General features: G+C 35.3%; 2 protein-coding genes across 2 annotated transcripts in view; both read right to left on the bottom strand.

The window, feature by feature from the left end:
* The window catches only part of LOC110027583 (protein REDUCED WALL ACETYLATION 4-like), a 29,245-nt gene extending 12,833 nt beyond the window's left edge, over positions 1 to 16,412 (bottom strand). Inside the window, exons 1-6 of the mRNA XM_020729072.1 lie at positions 16,170 to 16,412; positions 15,957 to 16,103; positions 2,998 to 3,135; positions 2,815 to 2,871; positions 2,658 to 2,730; positions 1,682 to 1,840 (exon numbers count right to left, since the gene is read on the bottom strand). Of these exons, the coding sequence (XP_020584731.1) occupies positions 1,682 to 1,840; positions 2,658 to 2,730; positions 2,815 to 2,871; positions 2,998 to 3,135; positions 15,957 to 16,103; positions 16,170 to 16,285 (690 nt within the window). The 5' untranslated portion in view covers positions 16,286 to 16,412. The remainder of the gene's footprint in view (positions 1 to 1,681; positions 1,841 to 2,657; positions 2,731 to 2,814; positions 2,872 to 2,997; positions 3,136 to 15,956; positions 16,104 to 16,169) is intronic.
* Positions 16,413 to 16,625: 213 nt separating this feature from the next.
* On the bottom strand, positions 16,626 to 18,354 carry LOC110027584 (UPF0481 protein At3g47200-like). The gene is made up of 2 exons (XM_020729073.1): positions 17,641 to 18,354; positions 16,626 to 17,558 (listed from the first exon to the last, which is right to left on the bottom strand). The coding sequence occupies exons 1-2, from the start codon at positions 18,262 to 18,264 to the stop codon at positions 16,905 to 16,907; spliced, it is 1,278 nt and encodes a 425-aa protein (XP_020584732.1). The 5' UTR covers positions 18,265 to 18,354; the 3' UTR covers positions 16,626 to 16,904.
* Positions 18,355 to 20,325: the final 1,971 nt, after the last annotated feature.

Below are 20,325 nucleotides of genomic sequence, written 5' to 3'. Positions count from 1 at the left end.
ATTGAATCATGAAAAGTGGGAAGAATGAAACTTCGTGGTATGATAATTATCAACATAAAAATCATTATAGAAATTTGAAGGGCGTGATTTTTGGTGCATATCATTAGAGTAAAGATCATAATTATCATGAAGCAAGCGCAACATTCACATTAATATGATTTGTAATGTTGATCATGATTACAATATGGTAATATGAACCAATGTTTGCGTTAATAAAAAAATTAAGATAAAGATGAGCTAATACTTTAAACAATTTAAAAAAATTGCGATAAATATGGAATGAAAATGATAATTAGATTGCCACAAAAGGGAGGAACAAAGCACTAATAGATATAACAAACTATAAGAGTGAAACAGCAAATAAAGAAGGGGTTATGTGGTGTGCTGCATGTGGATGACAAATGACGAATGCCCAGAGAGAACAGACATCGAGCAGGTCTCAGGCATTTCCAAAAACCAATGGTGTGAGTTTATTCCCAGAGTAAATTAATTGAATAAAAGGAGTAGTTCAACTTTGAAACCATGCGATGCAGATTGGCGCGTGAGTCAGGTTTAAGGAGAGAAACCTAAAAGAGCAGAAAATCAGAATCAATCGTGACAAGAATAAAGAATTAAAAAAGAATTCAACTGTATTCAAGCATTCTTATTTGACTTCCTACAGCCCTCATGTTAAAAATAACCTAAACAAACATGAAAATACATAATGTCTTAGTAACATACATTTAACAATATAATTAAAATATGCATAAAATTCAACAAATTGACACATGGCTAAAAATCAACATGGAAAAGAATCTGAAGATCATAATAAATAATGCAGCACAACAACATAGCCAAACAAAGTCTCATCATTCATTTTATCCGAACTGGGTAGGATTTTTTCATTGTCATCAACTTGATAATCAGAATTAGATAGCAATCAGTTGCTTGACTAATTAATTTCTATGGACATTTGATTCTGCTCATAGGAAGAAAACTATAAAAAATTCCAGCTAGAGTTGTTAATGGTTCAGGTATTAGAGACTTAAATGAGCTCCATACAACTTACAGAATAAAAAGCTTACCTAGAGCCTACTTATCACGGAAACCTAAGTCATAATAAGTATCCATGGTTCTTTAAAAGATGATATAACATGCAGAGGTGCTATATTTTCCACAATAAAACGCATCGAACTTCAATAAATAGAACACTGACTTCAAGATAGTACTATCGAAAAAAATTTTCTCCAATCTTGAAAACATCATTAATTTGATTACATGGCAACTCTACATCTTATAAAACTACACGGCTCAATTGCTACGGTATACATAGGAAAAAATCATTTATATGCCACCAAAAAACTTATACCAATTATAGTGCAAACAACCATGGAAGTGAGAGATGGAAGGAATTAAATTGTTCTTAAGACCTTAAACAATTCCAAATTTACATGCTTCTGTTCATAAGAATGAAAAGAATAAGGAGCTCCATCCCCAAACAATGAATCAAAGTTGGCCGCTTGCTAAATTATTACATCATCACTAAGAAACTAGCATAAGAAACAAGTAGAGATAACCGGTAGATGCAAGAGTTAGCCAATATATATGTGATGTAAGAACAATTAAATAAGGAAATCAAGTCAAATGATATATAGGAGCAGATAAGAAACATAGCATAGTGCCAAATAGAGAAATTACCAACCTGCATCCATCCCTTCCACTCCTCAGTTTGATGACGATTCAAGTAAAGAATGGATTTTCCCGAGAAAGCTGACTTGTCATTGTGCTTCTTTAGAGAGGTCATGGCTGATGCTAGGACAAGAAGAAGATATAGAAAGAGAAACAAATCTCGGCTGTAACTCTGGCAAAATCAAAAGCAGGGGTATACCCATTATTTTACAGATATTTTAACAATCGTTAAGATTTTCCAATTCATGTATAACATCTTTTAAAAAGCGCATCAAACGTTTAATATTGTTGCTACAAGGAATAGTTAGATAATCATGATAAAAGTTACAATTTATCACAACAACAAAGTGTTTTGGAGAAAATAAATGAAACAAATGAAAAATGAATTAGATTTCCTCTATGAGACAGGAGAAACTCCAGTTGATTGATGATATATTGTCCACATCTTCTAATTTGTTGGACGCTAATTCTGGCTGTTTAAGCAGGTCGTGGTAAAGCAAAACTTTAGGTAATAGGAATATCAAAAACAAGTTATACAATTAAATAAAAAATGCTACATGATTTTAATGCGAAAATGGAAATATAAATTCATAACAAAGCATGAACAAAGGAAGACATTTGATTCAAAAAGTTGGAGCAAATTAAGCACAATACAGTAAAATTAATGTAAAAAAAAAGATGCTCCTCATTGCAATTCAAAGTTTGTGCAAAGAATATTCATACTCTAATATATAGATAAACCTTCAAGTGCATGTTGTATACAATAATTTTCTAATCCTTCGTAAAATTTAATAGCAAAACAAACTAAGCAGAATTAAAATTTCATAAACCAAAATAACCGAGAACAGCATGCTATACCTATAAGCATTCAACCTCTGTAACTTGTAAAGATCGGCATATTACAAACAAAATTGTAGGTAAAAGCGAAAATTATTACTGCAATTATCTTCACTAAAGTTCTGTTAACTCCAATGTGAAGAAACAAACACCTTTTTGGTTTCTGAAAACAAGTTAGTCCGATCACATAAGTAAAAGTAGAGCAAAATGATCCCAAATTTTGACCTGCAAGAAAGCTAGAAGTTAACCTAGAGATAATTGGTCATTACATCAAGAGGTATTGAAAAATTCAATGCCAGAGAACCTTACATGGCTCTAAATAGAGCTCTATTCTCAAGCAAGAAAGATTCATCCATGCTTGCAAACCTGTAACAGATGAGGGCACCAGAAGCTGTTAAACTTCTCGCCATGGGGACCCAAAACATCCATGGTTAAAGTTTAAGTGTTTCTTCTAAGAAAATAACATAATGTCAACTATTTCTTTTAATCAACCTGATTAAATTTGTACGCACAGAAGCACTCTGAAAAGTTGAAGGTGCACACTTAGGAAGGCCTCCTTCAAGTAACACGGCATGATCCTCTTCTTTAACGACAACATTCTCCAACTCGACCAGATTGACATTAAAATGGCTACAAAAGCATATACCGGACTTCAAAATGTGTAAGAAGAATGCTTTTGCATTTAGCTCCAGATTGTTGTTTTTGTAGAATTAGCAACATCAGAAAAAGGTAAAACTGTCCCTCATATTCACTTATTTCATTCCCAACTCCATTAAGAACACAAGTTATGCTGGATGTTTTTCATATCTAGAAGTAGTATCATAACAAAAGAACTGGTGAAATATACTTTGTGGTTTATGACGGAAGAAATCGGGTTAATGGTTTATAATTATTCAAGCGACCACCATTTACCATTTTAACATAGTCTGCAACCAAACTTGACAAACAAGAGCATCTTCATCAACATCATAAGCTTTATCCTAGCTATTTAGTGTCAGCTTTATGCGTTCTTTAAAATTAGATGACATAAGCAAATTGTATAAAATGAAAAGCTTTATGACTGAATATCATTACTTCGTTTTTTTTTTTAAGGATGATAAGTGACTTATAAATCAGAAAAGAAACAACAATCAAGGAAAGAATTAAATTGGAAATCTATTTTAATTCTAAAATCAAAATTAACCATACATAATAAATGGAATGTCACCGTCCATGAATTGCTATAGGTAAAAAAAAATGTTGTCCACTGATTGTTGCGGCTGGAAAGTTGGTCATGAATTACAGGATTATTTACATAAAAAATTGTTGTCTGTTGATTGTTGGGTTATTGTAGATAGAAAAGTACTGGCCATAAGTTTTACATTACTTCAATATTCCCTTAAATTGAGAGGCATATGTTGATAACGCCAGCTAATCAATTATATTATACAAACTCATTGTAGGTAAAACCTAAGTGTGGATTTTTTGTAGAACTTATGATGGTCCAATTATCATAGTAGAATTTTACAGATCTTTCACATGATAATTCAATTCTTCTAACATTGTTTAACCACATTCCTTCACAAATACTAAATCACATTGCCCTATATTTAGCTTCAGCAGTATTTCTTAAGATCACAGATTACTTCATACTTCTCCATGCAACCAAATTTCCCCGTACATGAGTATAATAGCCAAGGGTGGATCTTTTGTTTGATGTGCCTTTAGCCCAATCAACATCAATATCAGCATTTGTGAGAATTTTGATTTTATTATTAAATAACATTTTAGATGATAGGAATTTTTGTTGTCATCATGAGATAACTTGGAATGAGGTTAACTTTTATGTGATCATAGAGTCATTCATTATTAACCTCCAAATTTGCTTTGCTCACCTACATAATTTTATGCGCATAAGGTCTCAATGCATGAATTTTTGCCCACACAAATTTGTTATCGAAGTAACATTTTTTTTAAACAGAGCGAGCACGTATGGATTGTCGAGATGGTTCAAAAGAGAATATTCCCACCTAAATCAGCTTTTTTTCTGGAGCACGTCGAAGGGTTAATTGTTCATATTTTTCTTAATATTCTCTCACAACAATACTCTATATTCCCCTCTCTGTTTGATTTCCACATCTATCCCATACGCCCAACCGGCTTCCCTCTCACAACTAGGCCACAGACAGAGCGTCACTCCCCCAGATCACTCGTTGTTCTCGCCAGAATCACCCATCTAGCTCCAACAATCCAAAACTCCCCGCCGACAAGCTTCTCCTTGTAAGTTTCCACACAACCAGCCCCTTCTTGTCGCACCTCACAGCCCGCATAACATCACGCCAGCGACCCCACATAGTGTGCTCTTCCCAACTCATATTTCTTTCACAGTCGTAACCCACTCCCCATTAATATGAGCGCCACCTCACCTAGGGTTTGGTTAATTCCTACACCCACCTGTCGTTGTGAACCCTCCATCCTCTAGCGACCCTGTCCAGCTCAACACCTCGCCGGAAACCTTCCTTCGGACAACAACCACCTCACGTCTCTGCTCTCGCTCCTCCAACCTGATAGCACACTCTGACTATAGAAACCCGCAACTCCTCCCAATCCCCTCTTTCTCTTAGTCTCTGAACCATAGTTCAATGACCTTCACTGTAGCCGACATCCCCAAGGTCGAAACCGATCCTTCCTGTCACCTCTCCTTGGTGCCACCTCCCCTCCAAAATCAGATAACAAAAAAGAGAGAGAGAGAGAGAGAGAGAGAGAGAGAGAGAGAGAGAGAGAGAGAGAGAGAGAGAGAGAGAGAGATAAAAAAGAATAAAAGGTGCACCTCAAAATCCGTTCATCGCCACCCCCTCGACATTGATCTCATAATGGTATTCCAGGTTGTGCTCTAAACTGTTGAATTTTTTAATCGCCTATTATGGCGCATTTGTAGCGTCGAGAGGAACTTTTATTTGTTAACTAAAACATTCCTTAAACGGTTCCTTCAATTAATTCTATTACACTAAATTGTTAGTGATAGAATTAGAAATATATAAAGTTTAACTCAATTGTCAGACCATTTGTTTCCGACTTGATTAATTCCAAGCCTCGAATTGAATCATAACAAAAGTTGTATAAGAGCCAAAGTTTAGATTAAACAACATGAATTTTTATGAAAGTTGTACTCTGATAATTGATTTAAGTTATAAATAATAGAAATTAAAATTTTAATCGAGTCTAATATTTTATTTAATTATTATTTCAAAATTATGGATGATTGGGAGAAAGAGGTCAAGGATGATAATGTTGAATTTGATATACCCTAAGATGTCACAATCAATGATGATGCATTTATTGATGATGAATGTTGTAACTCAGTTGATTAAGAATTATTAATCTCAAGCTAGTGGCAGTGGAGGAGGATCAATGGATAAGTACTTGAAGCTCTTTCAGGATATCAAATCACTTTTATTTTTTGGAACATGAGAGCCAGAGGAAGCTAAAAACTGGCTGACAAGGGTGGAGAAAATTAAAAATGGTATGGTATGTCCACCTGAGAGGAGAGTTACCCTTGCCAAATTTGCTTTTGAGGGGGAAGCAAAGAGATGGAGGCAAGATTAGTTACAGAAGAAATTTGGTGGTCAACCTAACCCTCAGTAAAGTGGGAAGAGTTTGTGAGAACCTTCAGATATTAGCTTATACCACTATCAATCAGAAGAAATATGCATAATAAATTTATTAGGTTGGTGCAGAGAGATTGATCAGTTATGTAATGCGAAGCAGAGTTTAATATATCGTCAAGATATGTACAACAACTCATTCCAAATGCAGAGGAGAAATGTCACAATTTTCTTTCTGGATTGAACAACTTAATCAAGCAGCCACTGATGACACTTGGGACTGAGGACTATTCAGTGTTAGTGGAGAGGGATAGATAGGTAGAAATTAATTTTCAGCAGACTCAGAAGCATAAAGACATACAAAAGTCAAAGCGTTTGGAAAAAGTGGCACCAACAGTTAATTTTGAAAAAGTCTAATGGGAAGAAAATAAAGTTATACACTGACAGAGTTATTAGTCAGATTGACAGTAACAATATAGAGCTTTGTTTGAAGTGTGGAAAATAACATTGCAGTAAATGTCTATTTGGTTTGAAGGAGTGTTATTTATGTAGGCAACTTGAACATCAGATGTAGAATTACTCTAGCTCAGATATTCAAGTCAAATACTAACTTAGGAAGAGATTTAGCTCTGAGCAATTTCCATGAGGGATCTACTTTTAGAAGTGGTCAACAAAGGATGACAAAAGCTTGTATTGTGACTCGTAAGGAGCAACCAAGGCAAAATGTTTGACCAAGAGTCTATTCTTTAACTCATTATGACTCTGAAAAACTAGTTGGGTGTCATGTTGGTTATCTGATATTGAGTATCTCTATGTAGTTTGATTTCAGAAGTTTGATATTGTGTTAGTTATATTATCATGTTTCAGATGTTTGGGGATTGTTTCGTTAATTGTTTCGTTAAATTAGCATATGTTAAATTAGCATATCTCATATGTTGGATTTATTATATTTGTTTTGTTCAATTAACAAGAACTAAATTTTACGCCCTGTTTGAGATCACTTTTTGTTTATGTTTTTTATTTTTAAAAATAAAAAAACAGATAACAAACCCAAAAGTAGCGGTTGTTTATTTATTTATTTATTTTGGTTTAAAAATATATTTTTTGGAGCATTACCAAGGCAACTCTCCACCGCCCGCCGCAGCACGCAGGTCGTCGCCGCAAGCCGCCACCTCCCGCTGCTGGTAGTCACCCACCGCTCACCGTAGTACGCCGTCGATTCATCGCTACCCTTAGTTTGCCCACCCCGCACCCACCACCCGCCTGTCGGTCGGTCGCCGCCACTAGACTTGTGTGTTGGGTAGGTGGCCTGACGGGCTAGCCATAAGCCTGCTAAGAATGGGCGGGCTTGGCTGTGAAAAAAATAGAAATTTTGCGAGCCTGACTCAGCCAAAGCATGGCAACCCGGCCCGAACAATTTTGCAACTAATCTCCACTTTATCCTATTCAGTCATCAAGATTTCACTTCTCTTGCAGATTTATCAATGATAAACTATAAAGCTCTCCCAGTTCAATATGATTGATTTTCTCCTTCCCCATCTCAAGGTTTTGATCTTCAAGGCTTCATAATATATTTACAAATCCAACTCCTTCTGTTTTGTCAAAGAAGCAAGAGAACCATGCACCAAAATTTGAGATTGTTTTATTTCCTCTCAATAGGATTCTAGCAAACCTGTTGTTTTTTTATTCACCTTCAAGGTCAACAACAGCAGACTTTATGCATCTTGCATTTATCGGTTCATTGTTAAGCTTCCATTTCAACCAATATTTCTCGTAAAAAAATGAATTTTCTTTTTAAGGCCCTTGAGCCTGTCCGGATCCGACATATAGTGTGAGTGGGCTTGGCTATCTGTTTTTTAATAGAAATCGGACCCAATCTCGGCCCAAGCCCGCCTTGACTAGTCAAAGCCCGAATAAGCATGACCAGCCCAACGCCCAGATCTAGCCACCGCCCGCCGCTTGCCCCTGTCGCCAACCGCAACCCGTCAGCCGCAACCCGCAGCTACCGCTAGTAGCTGCTGCACATCGCGGTCAGCCCTTGCAAGTTGCAACTACCGCCCGGCTCCGACCGTCACCCGCTGCCCTCCCGCTACTCGCTGCCCTCCCGCCCACTGGTAATGTTTCGTGTTAGGTGGGGCAAGGAAGATATTGTATACGCTATGAGAGACAGAGCTTAATATTGTATACGCTACCAGAGCACATGTGGACCCAATCGTTTTAAGAAAAAATATATATATATTTTTTAAAAAATAAAAAATACGCAGTCAAACATGTTTTGTATTCTTTTTTTTTTACATTAAATCGTCACAGTACCAACACATTTTCTAAAAATAGAAAACAGAAAACAAAACAGAGTAAAAATGTATGAAAAAATTTGAAAATAGAAAGTGATCCAAAACAGACCCTTAGTTTATGTTTAAATTGCAAAATAATTAGCTAGTATGAAGTTCATGAATTTCGAGAACAAAATTATTATAGAATGTGAGAATGTAGTAAATGAAAAAAAATATTAATTAAAAAAACATATTTTACCTAAAAAATGGATCGATTTGAACAATCGCCTCAACATTTTTTATTTATGGAGACGAGTATCTCACCCAGCGAAATATCAAACCAGCGAAGGAACAAGAGAAACACAAGAGAGCAAGAGTGAGAAACAGGGAAATGGAAAGCATCTTGTGAGAAGGAAGAGGCAGAAGAAACTTACAAGCAGAGCTGCGGAGTGAGAGGAGGAAGTATCATGCCCTCGCCAATTGAAAAGGGGAATCGGCCTCATTGTTTGCAGTAGATCTGCAAGGTTGTAGGTGTGTCAAAGCCACTTGCAGGAGACAAAACTAGAACGTGCGCAAGAAGAGGTCCAATGAGAAATTTGCTTCCACGAAGATTGTCTGCGAGTGATGGAAGACTGGAGGAAGGATAAAAGAGTCATCATTCGCGTCCGCGGGAGGTGAAGTCATGCCCTAATCGAAGAAGGAGGCGGCGGCATCGAGTGTGAGTAAGAGGAAACCAAATCTCGCATGCAAAAGAAGAGGAGAAAGAAGTAGAAGCAAACTCACCATGCGGGTTGAAGTCAATCAACGCTCGAGGGAAGAAGAAGAGGGAGAAGGCAGCTCATGCGTGACAGGAAGAGCCTAAGATTTAGCGTGTGGTCAAAGAGGATAAGGTATCTAGGGTTTTATTAATGTTATTTAATATAATGGAAATTATATGTTTTATTTGCTAAATGCTAACAATAGGTTTAACTTAATCGAATATTAAAGGCATAAGATTAGAGATTGAATCAAATAGAATTGTAAGGGGGAAAGAAGATCTGGTGCACAAAAAAACAAACCAAGTCTTTTAAGGTAAGGATTTATATATTTACTTATATATAGTTTTTAATTATATGTCATTAGATAAGTTTTAAGTTTTCATGAGTAGAATTAATAATAATTTTGATTCAAAAGCTATTTTAAAGAAAAAAATTAGGTGTTAGTCATGGAAAAGAAGTGGGAGAATAAGCTTTAAAGATGACTTTTAAAGAAAATGTGAGTAATTATACTTTTAAGTTCCACTAATATTTCTTGCTTTTAATATATTCATGCTTATAATTTTTACTATTAAATCTTATATCAATGAAATTAAATCACATAAAATTCTTCATATCATTAGTCATAAGGTATCCATATTAAATACTATTGTCTTATAGTTCCATAAAAAATTATTTTAGAAAATATCATATTGTTGCATGACTCTTATGTTCTAATAAAGATATATATGTTAGCTTATGCCATATCAATGAAATTAAAATCATATAAAATTCTTCATATCATTAGTCATGAGGTATGCATATTACATATTGTTGCCCTAATAGTTCCATAATAATTTATTTCAAAAAGATATCAGATTATTGCATGACTCATATGTTCTATATATATGTTAATTTATTGCATGACCAAATATATGTCACATTATTACTTGATCTCTAGAAATTTAGAAAATAAGCATATATCAGTTTATTTCATTACCTATAGATTTAATAAGATTACATTTATTCATCAGTAGATACAGGTAAAGTGCTTCATAAGGAAAGAATATATAATATAAAGAATGAAATAGTGTATATATGAATACTTGTATTTGCATGCTAAGAGGAGAAGCTCATCTGTTTATGTTATAGGCAGAGGGAATTAGTGAACCGGCACACATAGATATTATTCTACCACCCCAGACAGTTGTGATGTTTAGATAACTAATCATTATGCCGATAAGAGAATATCGGTCAAGAGCGAGCAGACACCTTTCCATCCTAAACAATCGTAAATTTGATCATGAATCGTTGTGTCGATGGGATAAAACAGTCAATGATGCATTAGTTTACATTTTGACAATGCTCCTAAAATAGATGTAGATAGTAATAGCATGAAGTAAATGTAAAGTTAAAGATTAAACATTGAAGAGTACACTTAAAATTAATGCATATCAAAATATAAGTTTATTCTATTAAGTAAATGTCATGGACACATACATTACATTATTATAAAACATTTATAGAAATATAAAATATCAGGATGCGTATTGTTTTCTTTATCTTAAGTTACTGTAGTTTAGAAATATGATTGCTCTTGGATTATCTTAGATAGCTCATTATGTTGCTTAAATATTTTTTTTTCAGATTTAAGCTTTTAAAATAAGACGAATACTAGAGTAACTAATGTGTACAAAAGAAGAGGTCAACAACCAAAAAGGAAACTTATATTTGTTAATTAAATATTTCCTTTATTGGCTCATTCAATTAATTTTAATTATATTAAACTATTAGTGATAGAACTAGAAATATAGAAAATTTAATTCCACCGTCTGACCATTTGATCCCTACCTTGATTAATTTCAAGCTCGGGTCGGGTCGTGATAGAAATATTAGTTTCTAACACTAAAGGCGTGCTTCCTTGGATATATTGTTTCAATAATTGCTATTGAGATAAACACAATGAAGATAAAGGCTATCGTGAACTGGCTCAGCTCACATTCTTGCACTCAAAAGCATCAGTTTCATGAATGACTTCGTTCTACCGAAGATTCATTGGGAACTTCAATTCTATTGCAACACTACAAGGCTCCTTAAAGTCAAAAGATTTGCATGGTCAAATAAAACATGGGCCAATTTTAATGCATTGAAGCAACGGGTCACTCAGGCCCACATTATAACCATTCAAATTTTCATTTTACTTCCAATGTGGGGATTAGAGCAAAGTTTAATGAATTTTGAAACCTATCATTCTGATTAGTAAAATTTCAAATGATTAAAGTAGAATATATTCTACTTACAATAAGGATTATTATGCTAAAATGAGTCATCAATTCTTGAAATTATTATATGTAGGCCAGTTAATTTACTCTCTACAACAATCATGAAATACTGAGATTCTTGAACAGTTAGAATAAGTTGAAAAATAGACGAATCTCCAAACAAGATTTCTTTCATTTTGTGCTTAAACACAATGACAAGAGTCAGAATAAGTTAGCTAATGCTTTAAGCCGTCGCCAATTTTTAATAGGGTTGTAAACAATCTAATTCTGAGCTAAGCAAGGGTCACTTCAAAAGTTTTCAATATGACTCAAAATTAGCTTGTGGCACATATTCAATTTTGAGCCAACTTAACTAGAAATTGAATCGTGCTCGATCAGCCTAAAATTTAAATGAGCTGGCATGAATCTATTTTAGCTCGAAACAAGTCAACTTAAAACTAATATACAAATAAATTGCAAAAAATCTAAAAAATCCTAACACTTATGCATTCTAAAAATTTATTTAATATTCCATATTAAACAAATTTTTATACATATAAAAATATTTTTTTATAAATAAAAATATTTTAGACAATCTTGAGTCGGGCTAAGTTGTGATCCGTGTAAGTCTCAAATTCAATTCGCAAAGTATTTGAGTCAAGCTCTTAGCTCATAGCTCGACTTACTTGCTCTAACTCAAGCCAAAATTTAACTTGATTTTCTAGTGATCAATGTTCTTCAAGATTGATCTTCAAGCAAAATTTCCAATCATAATTACTTAATGCAATTGAAGGCAACTGATTTTGAAGTGTTAAAGGATTTGTTTGCCACTAATGAGAACTTAGTTGAGAATTTGATATGTTGTCGAGAGAGACCCTAATATCACATATGTCATATCTAATTATTATATGTTCTTATAAAACAAATTGTGCATTACTAAAGTTCATTTAGGGTGGCTATTTTATAGAAGTACTATAATGGAGAAGCAGTGGGCGTTAAGATGCTTTGGCGAGGTTAATACTCTTTCCTTAATGAGAAAGAATTTCTTTTGGCCTAGATTGATACAAGACGTGAGCATGTCAAGCAGTAAATTCCTACAAGATGTATCATCTAACTAAAAGAGCTGAGGGCTAAGTTCAAATTTATTTAGGCCAACGTTGATACAGGAGATGGAGAGGCATGTTAAACAGCACAACATGTGTCACCTAGCTAAAACCCGAGGGCAAAAAATAGGTCTATACTTCATTTCCTCTCAAAATCTACCATAGGTGCATGTAAGCATGGACTTCGTAGTGGGTCTACCCCGAACACAATAATGAGAAAATTTTATTATTATGGTGGCAAACTACTTCTCTACACTAGCACATTTTTGTAATATGTCATCGAGTGATGGATGCTTCACATATCATTGATCTTTAATTATGGGGAGATAGTCTATCTTCATGGTATGCCTAAAACCATAACTTTTCAGGCAGAGTGAACGTTCAAACCTAGCACTTTGAGATTTTTTACTTTGTATCCAACAAATATGCTACACATTTGAACTCACCATGACCATAACTTCAGATATAGATGTGAAGTAAGTGAATAATTTCTAGATGACCTTAGGAGATAAAATGGGCATGAAACTCCAATCAGTTCAACAGTCCACCGTTGATAGATAAGTAGATGGAGATGATTAATCATAAAATAGAAAACAACCTTAGGTGATTTCCATTCGAGAAAATCAGAACGTAAGCTTGATTCTTCCTCATGATGTGTTTGCATACAATATGTTCACTGGTTAGCCTATAGGTCATATTTCCTTTAAGATTTTCTAAAGGTAGAACTCTCACACCTTTAGAGTTGGTGTCTACTCCTACAGCTACTAAGCTTAAAACTGATACATAGATCATCACCAGAAAAATTCATATCTTCCTCATATAATTAGATGAAAAAGAAAATAAACAAGTAGAATGTCAACTTCCAGAAGCAAACTAACAACTCCAAAAAGGTTATGATCTTCAAGGAAGATAACCTGATGTTAATTATATTAAAAATTTGAAAGATATCTTGCATGGTAATTTGGAAAGCTGAAATCGATGGTTGACAGTTCATTCAAGGTTGTCAAGAGAATCCATGACAATGCGTACAAAACTAGCACATAAGTGACAACAACACTCAAGCTACATTCAATTTTATTGATTTGTCGTCATAGTACAGGAATCAAAATGCTTTTAGTGATGAAAGCAAAGTCCCTCCTATTCAGAGTGAAGGATGTAAACGTCCGCTTGGTATAAGAACGTGGCAACAAAATCAACCCCCCCACCTCTCTTGCACGGCTTACTTAGAGCCTATTTACCATATTTAGAGGTGAATTTGGGTTATTTTACTTCTTTATAATAAATATGTTGCTCTAAAACCTATTAGACGCATTTGGTTCAATTTTTATCTTCATAGAGATTGCTTCCTCTGGTTTTCACTTTTGAAGTATTGTATTCTCTACTCCCTAAAATTGTAATTATAGCTTGATCAAGAATAGGTGGTGAATCATCCCCAAAAGTCGTAAATCCCCCCTCTAGTCGGTAGACCTCTTTTCCTCAGCATTTTGTCCCCAAAATCGTAGCTTCCTCATTTTTCTCTCCCCAGATAATTTTTTTTCATTGGGTTTCACCTTTTTTTTCAAATTTTACAAAATCCCCTATCCTTAATCGATCATACACCATCTAGAAACCCAAAATTAGGGTCGTACCCTCCATCTCCATCAAGCTTCCTTTTCATTTCACTATCAAAGCCTTCAACTCCTGTAATGGCTTTAAAGGTCAATGCCTTCTCCAACTAGCTTATATCACGACTTTCTTGCTTCTTTGTTTCAAGTGTTACGATAATTCATGGACAAAACTCAAACTCATGAGTCAAGTGGAGCTTTCAGTTGATCCAATGAGCCAAGCTCGATTTCAATATATGAGCTTGACTCAAGCTCAAGCTCAAGTTGGAGTATACCATAAGATAGACAAGCAGAGGTCAAGTTAGCAAGGAATCGAGCTCAACTTAACTTATTTACACCCATGCTCCCAACTGATAGATGAATAAATAAAGATTATTACAAACAAATATATGGTGTCATAATTAATGGTTGAATAAGATGACGAGTTGTGCAATTTTTATGCTTCCTGATAAAGCACTGCATGCATAAAGATCATAGGAAGGTGCTAAAATAGAGATGAAAAAATCATTAAAGGTGGCTAAAAGGTTTCAAGAAAAAGGTAATTGCTAAAATTCTTAAATTATAATGATAAGCTTTTCACGGAACACAGTGTTCAACCTAGTAAAAGGGCATTTACAGTATATTTGTAAATATAAAAAATGTAAGCAGGCAAGGCAGGAAGTTCATTCCAGTTCCCTTTTCCTAAGCATAAACATGGTTTCAATAAGTCTTTACTTAATATTTAAGAAACAAAACTGAATTTAGCTTAATAGGTGTCGAAGTAAATTGTATTGGGAACTTTTTGTTAATTTAAACTTCAAATAGTTTCATTTGGAAACAACAATTATTCAAAAATATTCCATTTTATTTCCAATGAAAATGTTCTTTATGATTCATGGAAGTGTAAAAATTGAGAAAAATTTTCTCTTACTGTCAAGGTACAAAGCAAACAAATATAACCCAAGTCAATGAATGCCCCATAACCTAACAAAATTCAATAAATCTTATTCCATCAAAATTAGCACCATTAAACCAAATTCTGTAAATTCATTTTGATAAAATGCCCAGCAACCATTAGGGAAAAACACAAATCAATGCTTAACTTGAATGATTATCATAAATATCTTGTACCGTCATAAGTAGATTTTCATATATGCATTATTGTACGTGTAACAATGGCACAATTATGGATAAAGCAGATAGCCACATATTAATCTGAAGTTATAAAAGATTTAAATGAGATAAGTGAGTAGCCTTTGATAAAATTTTCATAAATTTTGCCGTAAGGGCAAGTTGAATCTCTTAATTTTCTTAACAAAAAAGTCGCAAATTTAATCAACCCCAACAGCAACATTTGAGTTTGCTGTATAAGCTAGTTCTTATCAACCATAAAATCAAGTAGATTCTACACCCACAATATCCACCTGAAGCCTTCATATTGTTTATGATACACGCCAATCAATTTCTTTTTATGCAAACCAACAAAATTGGGGCATTTGCAGACATCCCACCCAATTCCTATGTATTTACATATCTAACACCAAAATTTTCCCTTCTACTTTTATACCAACCAAATTTATCATATCACATCAACAATCCCACTAGTTTAACTTTCAAAAAGTGATAACTTTCATGCATAGATAAGGTGGCATGTATGTAAATAAAAGTTTAGGTGTTAGATATGGTGTTAGATATGTAAAAGTTTAGGTGTTAGATATGTAAATACATAAAAATTGAGTAGCATGTATGTAAATCTTCCTAAAATCAAATCCATTGGAGTTGCTTTTATGCTGCATTAGATGGCAAGAAAACCATTTAAATTACCAGAACAACGTGACTGGAAAAAAAATAAATAAATCTAAGAAAGTAATAAAAACAGCGTTAAATGAATTAATGAAACTAAAGAAGCTTGCCTTCCGAACTTGATAGTCAACTGGCGGTAATCAAACGTACTGCGGCCATCAACTCGGATGTTTTCACTGAGTGCCGTCTCTATGAAATTCTTCTCATTAATGGCCATATGCCAGGTATTAGCCAGCCTCTGCTCCATCTCTCCCCGCCTGCATTCAATCAACTTTAACAAGAGAATTGAATCCAAAACATCTAGAAGTAAGTACTAATGCAACCGTATAGTGTTTGAAGGGCCGTTCATTCTCTTCAATCGGTCGTTATAAGAGATCGACCGATCGTATGGCGAATAATCCATATTCTTTACGTCTCCAATAACCTCCTCCAGACTCATGCAAACGCATTCCTATCGTGCAGTAAGTTAAAGCATTCCTTCTCGTTTCTACTATAGAGGAGTGGATAGATAGTGGAAAGGTATCATTATGCTGCCATAGTTTTTGAATTACAGAATTTTCACCCGGTTTTTTTTTTTTTTTTGGAAAGTTTACAATAGGAAATTCATAGACAGTAGCACGTCAATACATATGAGTACAAGATTCTCCATGAGAAAACTTTCCATCATTTTACAATAAGAAATTCATAGACTGTAACACGTCAAAACCATTCTCCAAGATCAAACATCGTTCAGGAACTAGAAAAATAGACTGATAAATCTTACAAAATCAACAAACAAGCATCGGAACCTAAGTAGAAATTCTCTCATCTTTTAGACATTTTAATAAATTTAATCACAAACACACACACAACGCAGGTACAAAATCACGAACCTGAGATAACAAAATCATAAACTCAATATCTCATAATTGAAAGCTGAACTCTCAATAGTTTAAAACTAAGATGACATGCATAATACAAGCAAAAAATTTCTCAAAACTTCTACAATCATGACTAGGCTTCATAAAACTGCAACATCGTGTAGACAGTTTGAACTATAGCCATGAGAAGTAAACCGCCTAGTGAGGTGAAGACTCAAAGATTCTTAAGATATGTCTCCACAAAGCTCTCCCTGCACCTATGCATCCTTTTCTTTTCTTACAGTAATTATTCAGCCTACTATTCACATCGACTTGTATATCAACTTTAAAAAAAGTCAAAGTTGCTTCCTTTGTAATCCTATTAAACATGTTGGCTACATTTACATCGCAACCCACCCGATTCATAATAATCTTTTCACTCCTCAACAAAGCAACATCGTCGGCAGTATTGATGAGCCCATTCATAAAGAAGGCATATGCAGTCACTTCGTTGCCTGCAGTCGCATGCAAGCCTTCGAAGGCCATGAGATTGAGCAGCAATGACTCGGTGGTGTCATCAATTTCTAGCGGCGGCAGAGATAGAACGTCGTCATTGAAACTTATGTCTCTAAAGGACTTGGTATTGCTCTTACTGAATGATACTCCAGCATTTCTGAGTTTTGTAGCTGACTGTACATTCGCCTCATAGCTCGGAAAGTACTCTCCATAATCTGTCAAAATCTTTCTGTATAAATCCAAGATGTGAAAGCTCTCTACGGTTGGCCCCTTTAAGCCCTCGTCAGCTAACCCATAATCAGGTGAATCAGAAGAGACGTTGTAGAATGTTTTGATTAGAGTACTCACATCTCCAATCTGATATGCAAAAGTTAAGTCAAATGGTTGATTGAGCATACAAAATTATAAAATTAGATAAGCTAATTAATAAGAAGGTTACCCCTGAACCATCGATAGCTGCCAAAGTAGTTAGGGCTAAAAGCGGGATCTGGTTCTCAAGGAGAAGCATGTCTCTCTTGAGATATGGAAACACGTAGTTTTTGTTTTGCACTCCAAAAACCCGATCGTGAGAGTCGTAATCGCTCTGTTCCCCTGCGGCGGACCTCTTTTCGACAAGCATGACCTCTAAGGCGAAGCAGCCGTCGACGATCATTAGCTTAAGAAACTCGTCCGTCTCCTTGCGCCAGTCGCGGTGGCTGAAACGGCTTCGTTCCGAGCAGTCTTCCTCTTCGTACTCGATGTGTAGGCTGTCGTAGGAAGCGAGGAGATGGGGTTCCACATCTCTCATGGCCGCGACTACATCTCTGAGGGTTTTGGAGGCTTTAGCGATGCGGCGGAGGAATTTTATGAGGGCACGATGCTTGTGTTGCTCCATGGGGCGGAGACGGAGGCAGCCATGGTGGTAAGGGCCAAAAGAGGCGCGCTGGGGCTCGTAGGCTTGGCTGTTGACGTCCGTCAGGATTTTGGGAACGCGATAGATGGATTTGGCAGATAGCTCTTGATCCAGCGCGTCAAGTGAACGCTGGAGCTCTTCGGCCCAATCTAAAATCCATTGCTCCGCCATCTTCAGATCTAGTTTCACCGGAGACGAGGAAGGCTTAGATGGATGGGGGATGGACTCTCCTTTTGGTCGGAGTCACCGGGGGCGAAGAAACTCTCCTTCTTTTAGGTTATTTATAATTATTTGATTTGGGGTTAAACATATGGGCAAAGAAACTCTCCTTTTAGTTATTTCTAATTATTAGAAAATTCTCTTTTTTAGTTATTTTTAATTATTGAATTTACAGTTAAATAGATAGACGAATAAACTCTCATTTTAGGTTATTTCTAACTATTAAAAAACTCTCATTTTAGATTATTTCTAATTATTGGATTTGCAGTTAAACAGATGGGCGAAGAAACTCTCCTTTTAGGTTATTTTTAATCATTGGATTTGCAGTTAAACAGTTAAAAAATTTAACCACAAGAAAGTGTTGTTTTCTTAAAGCCTTTTGGGCTTTTGTGTTTTATCTTGGCTAAGAGTGAGGGTCTGTTTGGCGCAGCTGCAGTTGTGTGATACACTTAAAATATATAATATTTTTGTACACATTTTTATACCTATTTTTTTATGATGTTGCGTTTTAATGGAAGGTATTTATGTGTTTTTCTTGTAGGTATGATTAAAATGAATGATTGTGATGAAAGGAGCAAAAAATGATTAAATTTAGAGAAAAAATGAAGGTTATGCAAAATTGGCTTCTGGCAGCTAGAGGTTGATGTTGTTGAGTCAGCGTACCACAGACCCGTCATCCCAAGTCACTATAATCCTAAGTCTACCTGCTCCTAACTCTGGCCTCTACGACCAACATACGTAATTACAACTCGTTGTTATAGGCTATGTGACCAACTATGGCCTATGTGGCTCACAACTTATGCAACTCCAAACTCCGGCCTCTATGACCAAAGAACGTTATTGCAGCTCACAACTATAGCCTACGTGATTCACAACTCATGCAACTCCCAACTTTAGCCTCAGTGGCCTACGAGCGTTATTGTAGCACACTAATATAGCCTACGTGACCAACTACGACCTATGTGGTCCACAGTTCATGCAGCTCCAAACTCTAACATTTATGACCTTCAGATGTTATCACGTCTCATCACTATGCTCAACGTGGTTCACAGCTCACACAAATCCCAACTCCAGCGTCACTGGCCTACGAACGTTATTGCAGCTCCTCATTATGACCTATGTGACACAACTCATGGAACCCCCAACTTTAGCCTCTGCGGCATACGAATGCTATCGTAGCTCACCACTACAGCTTGCAAGACCAACTACGACCTACATGGCTCACAAGTGTTGTAGCTCCCTACTAGTGCCTTCATAGCCAACTGACGCTTCTGAATCAACTTACATGATAAACTACTGCGACAACTTTCAACCATAGCATCTACGACAAGCTAGTGCTACAACTACTGTCCGCAATATTCATGGTGGGCTATTGCTTTTATATCAATCAACAATGACTTTTGCATCGCATTATAACTATTTTTGTTGAACTACACTTGTATATCAACTTTGTAATTCCATCTTTCCTAATTCAGGAGAAGTGTGTGTCTGTATACTCATAACTACATAGTGGATTATTTCAACAATGCTAAGCTCCATGATTTTTTCCTTTTTTTGGATTTTTCATATAAAAAATTAAGGTGTTTCGTCGTGCTTACTTCTCTTTTACCTGTGTGTTAGATTTTTGTCCAATGCTAAGACACTAAATTTATTACTCTACCGCTACAAATCTTCCGACACACATCATTTTTAAATTCCAAATTTTTAGTATTGATCTAATTATCAACTTAAGATTCATTCATATTCAATGTTTCAAAAAGATGATTATTTAGCTCAAACTTCATTCATACTCAATTCTTCACCTTTGTTATGTTATACTACAACCCTACAAAGTGGAATAAATTAATGGCCTTCGACATCTCGTAACTAGTAAATATAAAAAAAAGATAGAAGAGAAAAAAAGGATGTTGAATTTCAATATGCCTGCGAGCTCACACCTCAAGCAAATAGTTACAAAGAAGAAATAGAGTGAGTAAAAGAGAAGTGGATCATTGTACACACCAAGGAAGAAAA

The sequence above is a fragment of the Phalaenopsis equestris genome, unplaced genomic scaffold (assembly GCF_001263595.1).
Source record: "Phalaenopsis equestris unplaced genomic scaffold, ASM126359v1 Scaffold000428, whole genome shotgun sequence".
Classification (NCBI taxonomy): Eukaryota; Viridiplantae; Streptophyta; class Magnoliopsida; order Asparagales; family Orchidaceae; genus Phalaenopsis; species Phalaenopsis equestris.
The sequence above is the reverse complement of the archived record's forward strand: the minus strand, read 5'-3'. Positions and strand labels throughout refer to the sequence as shown.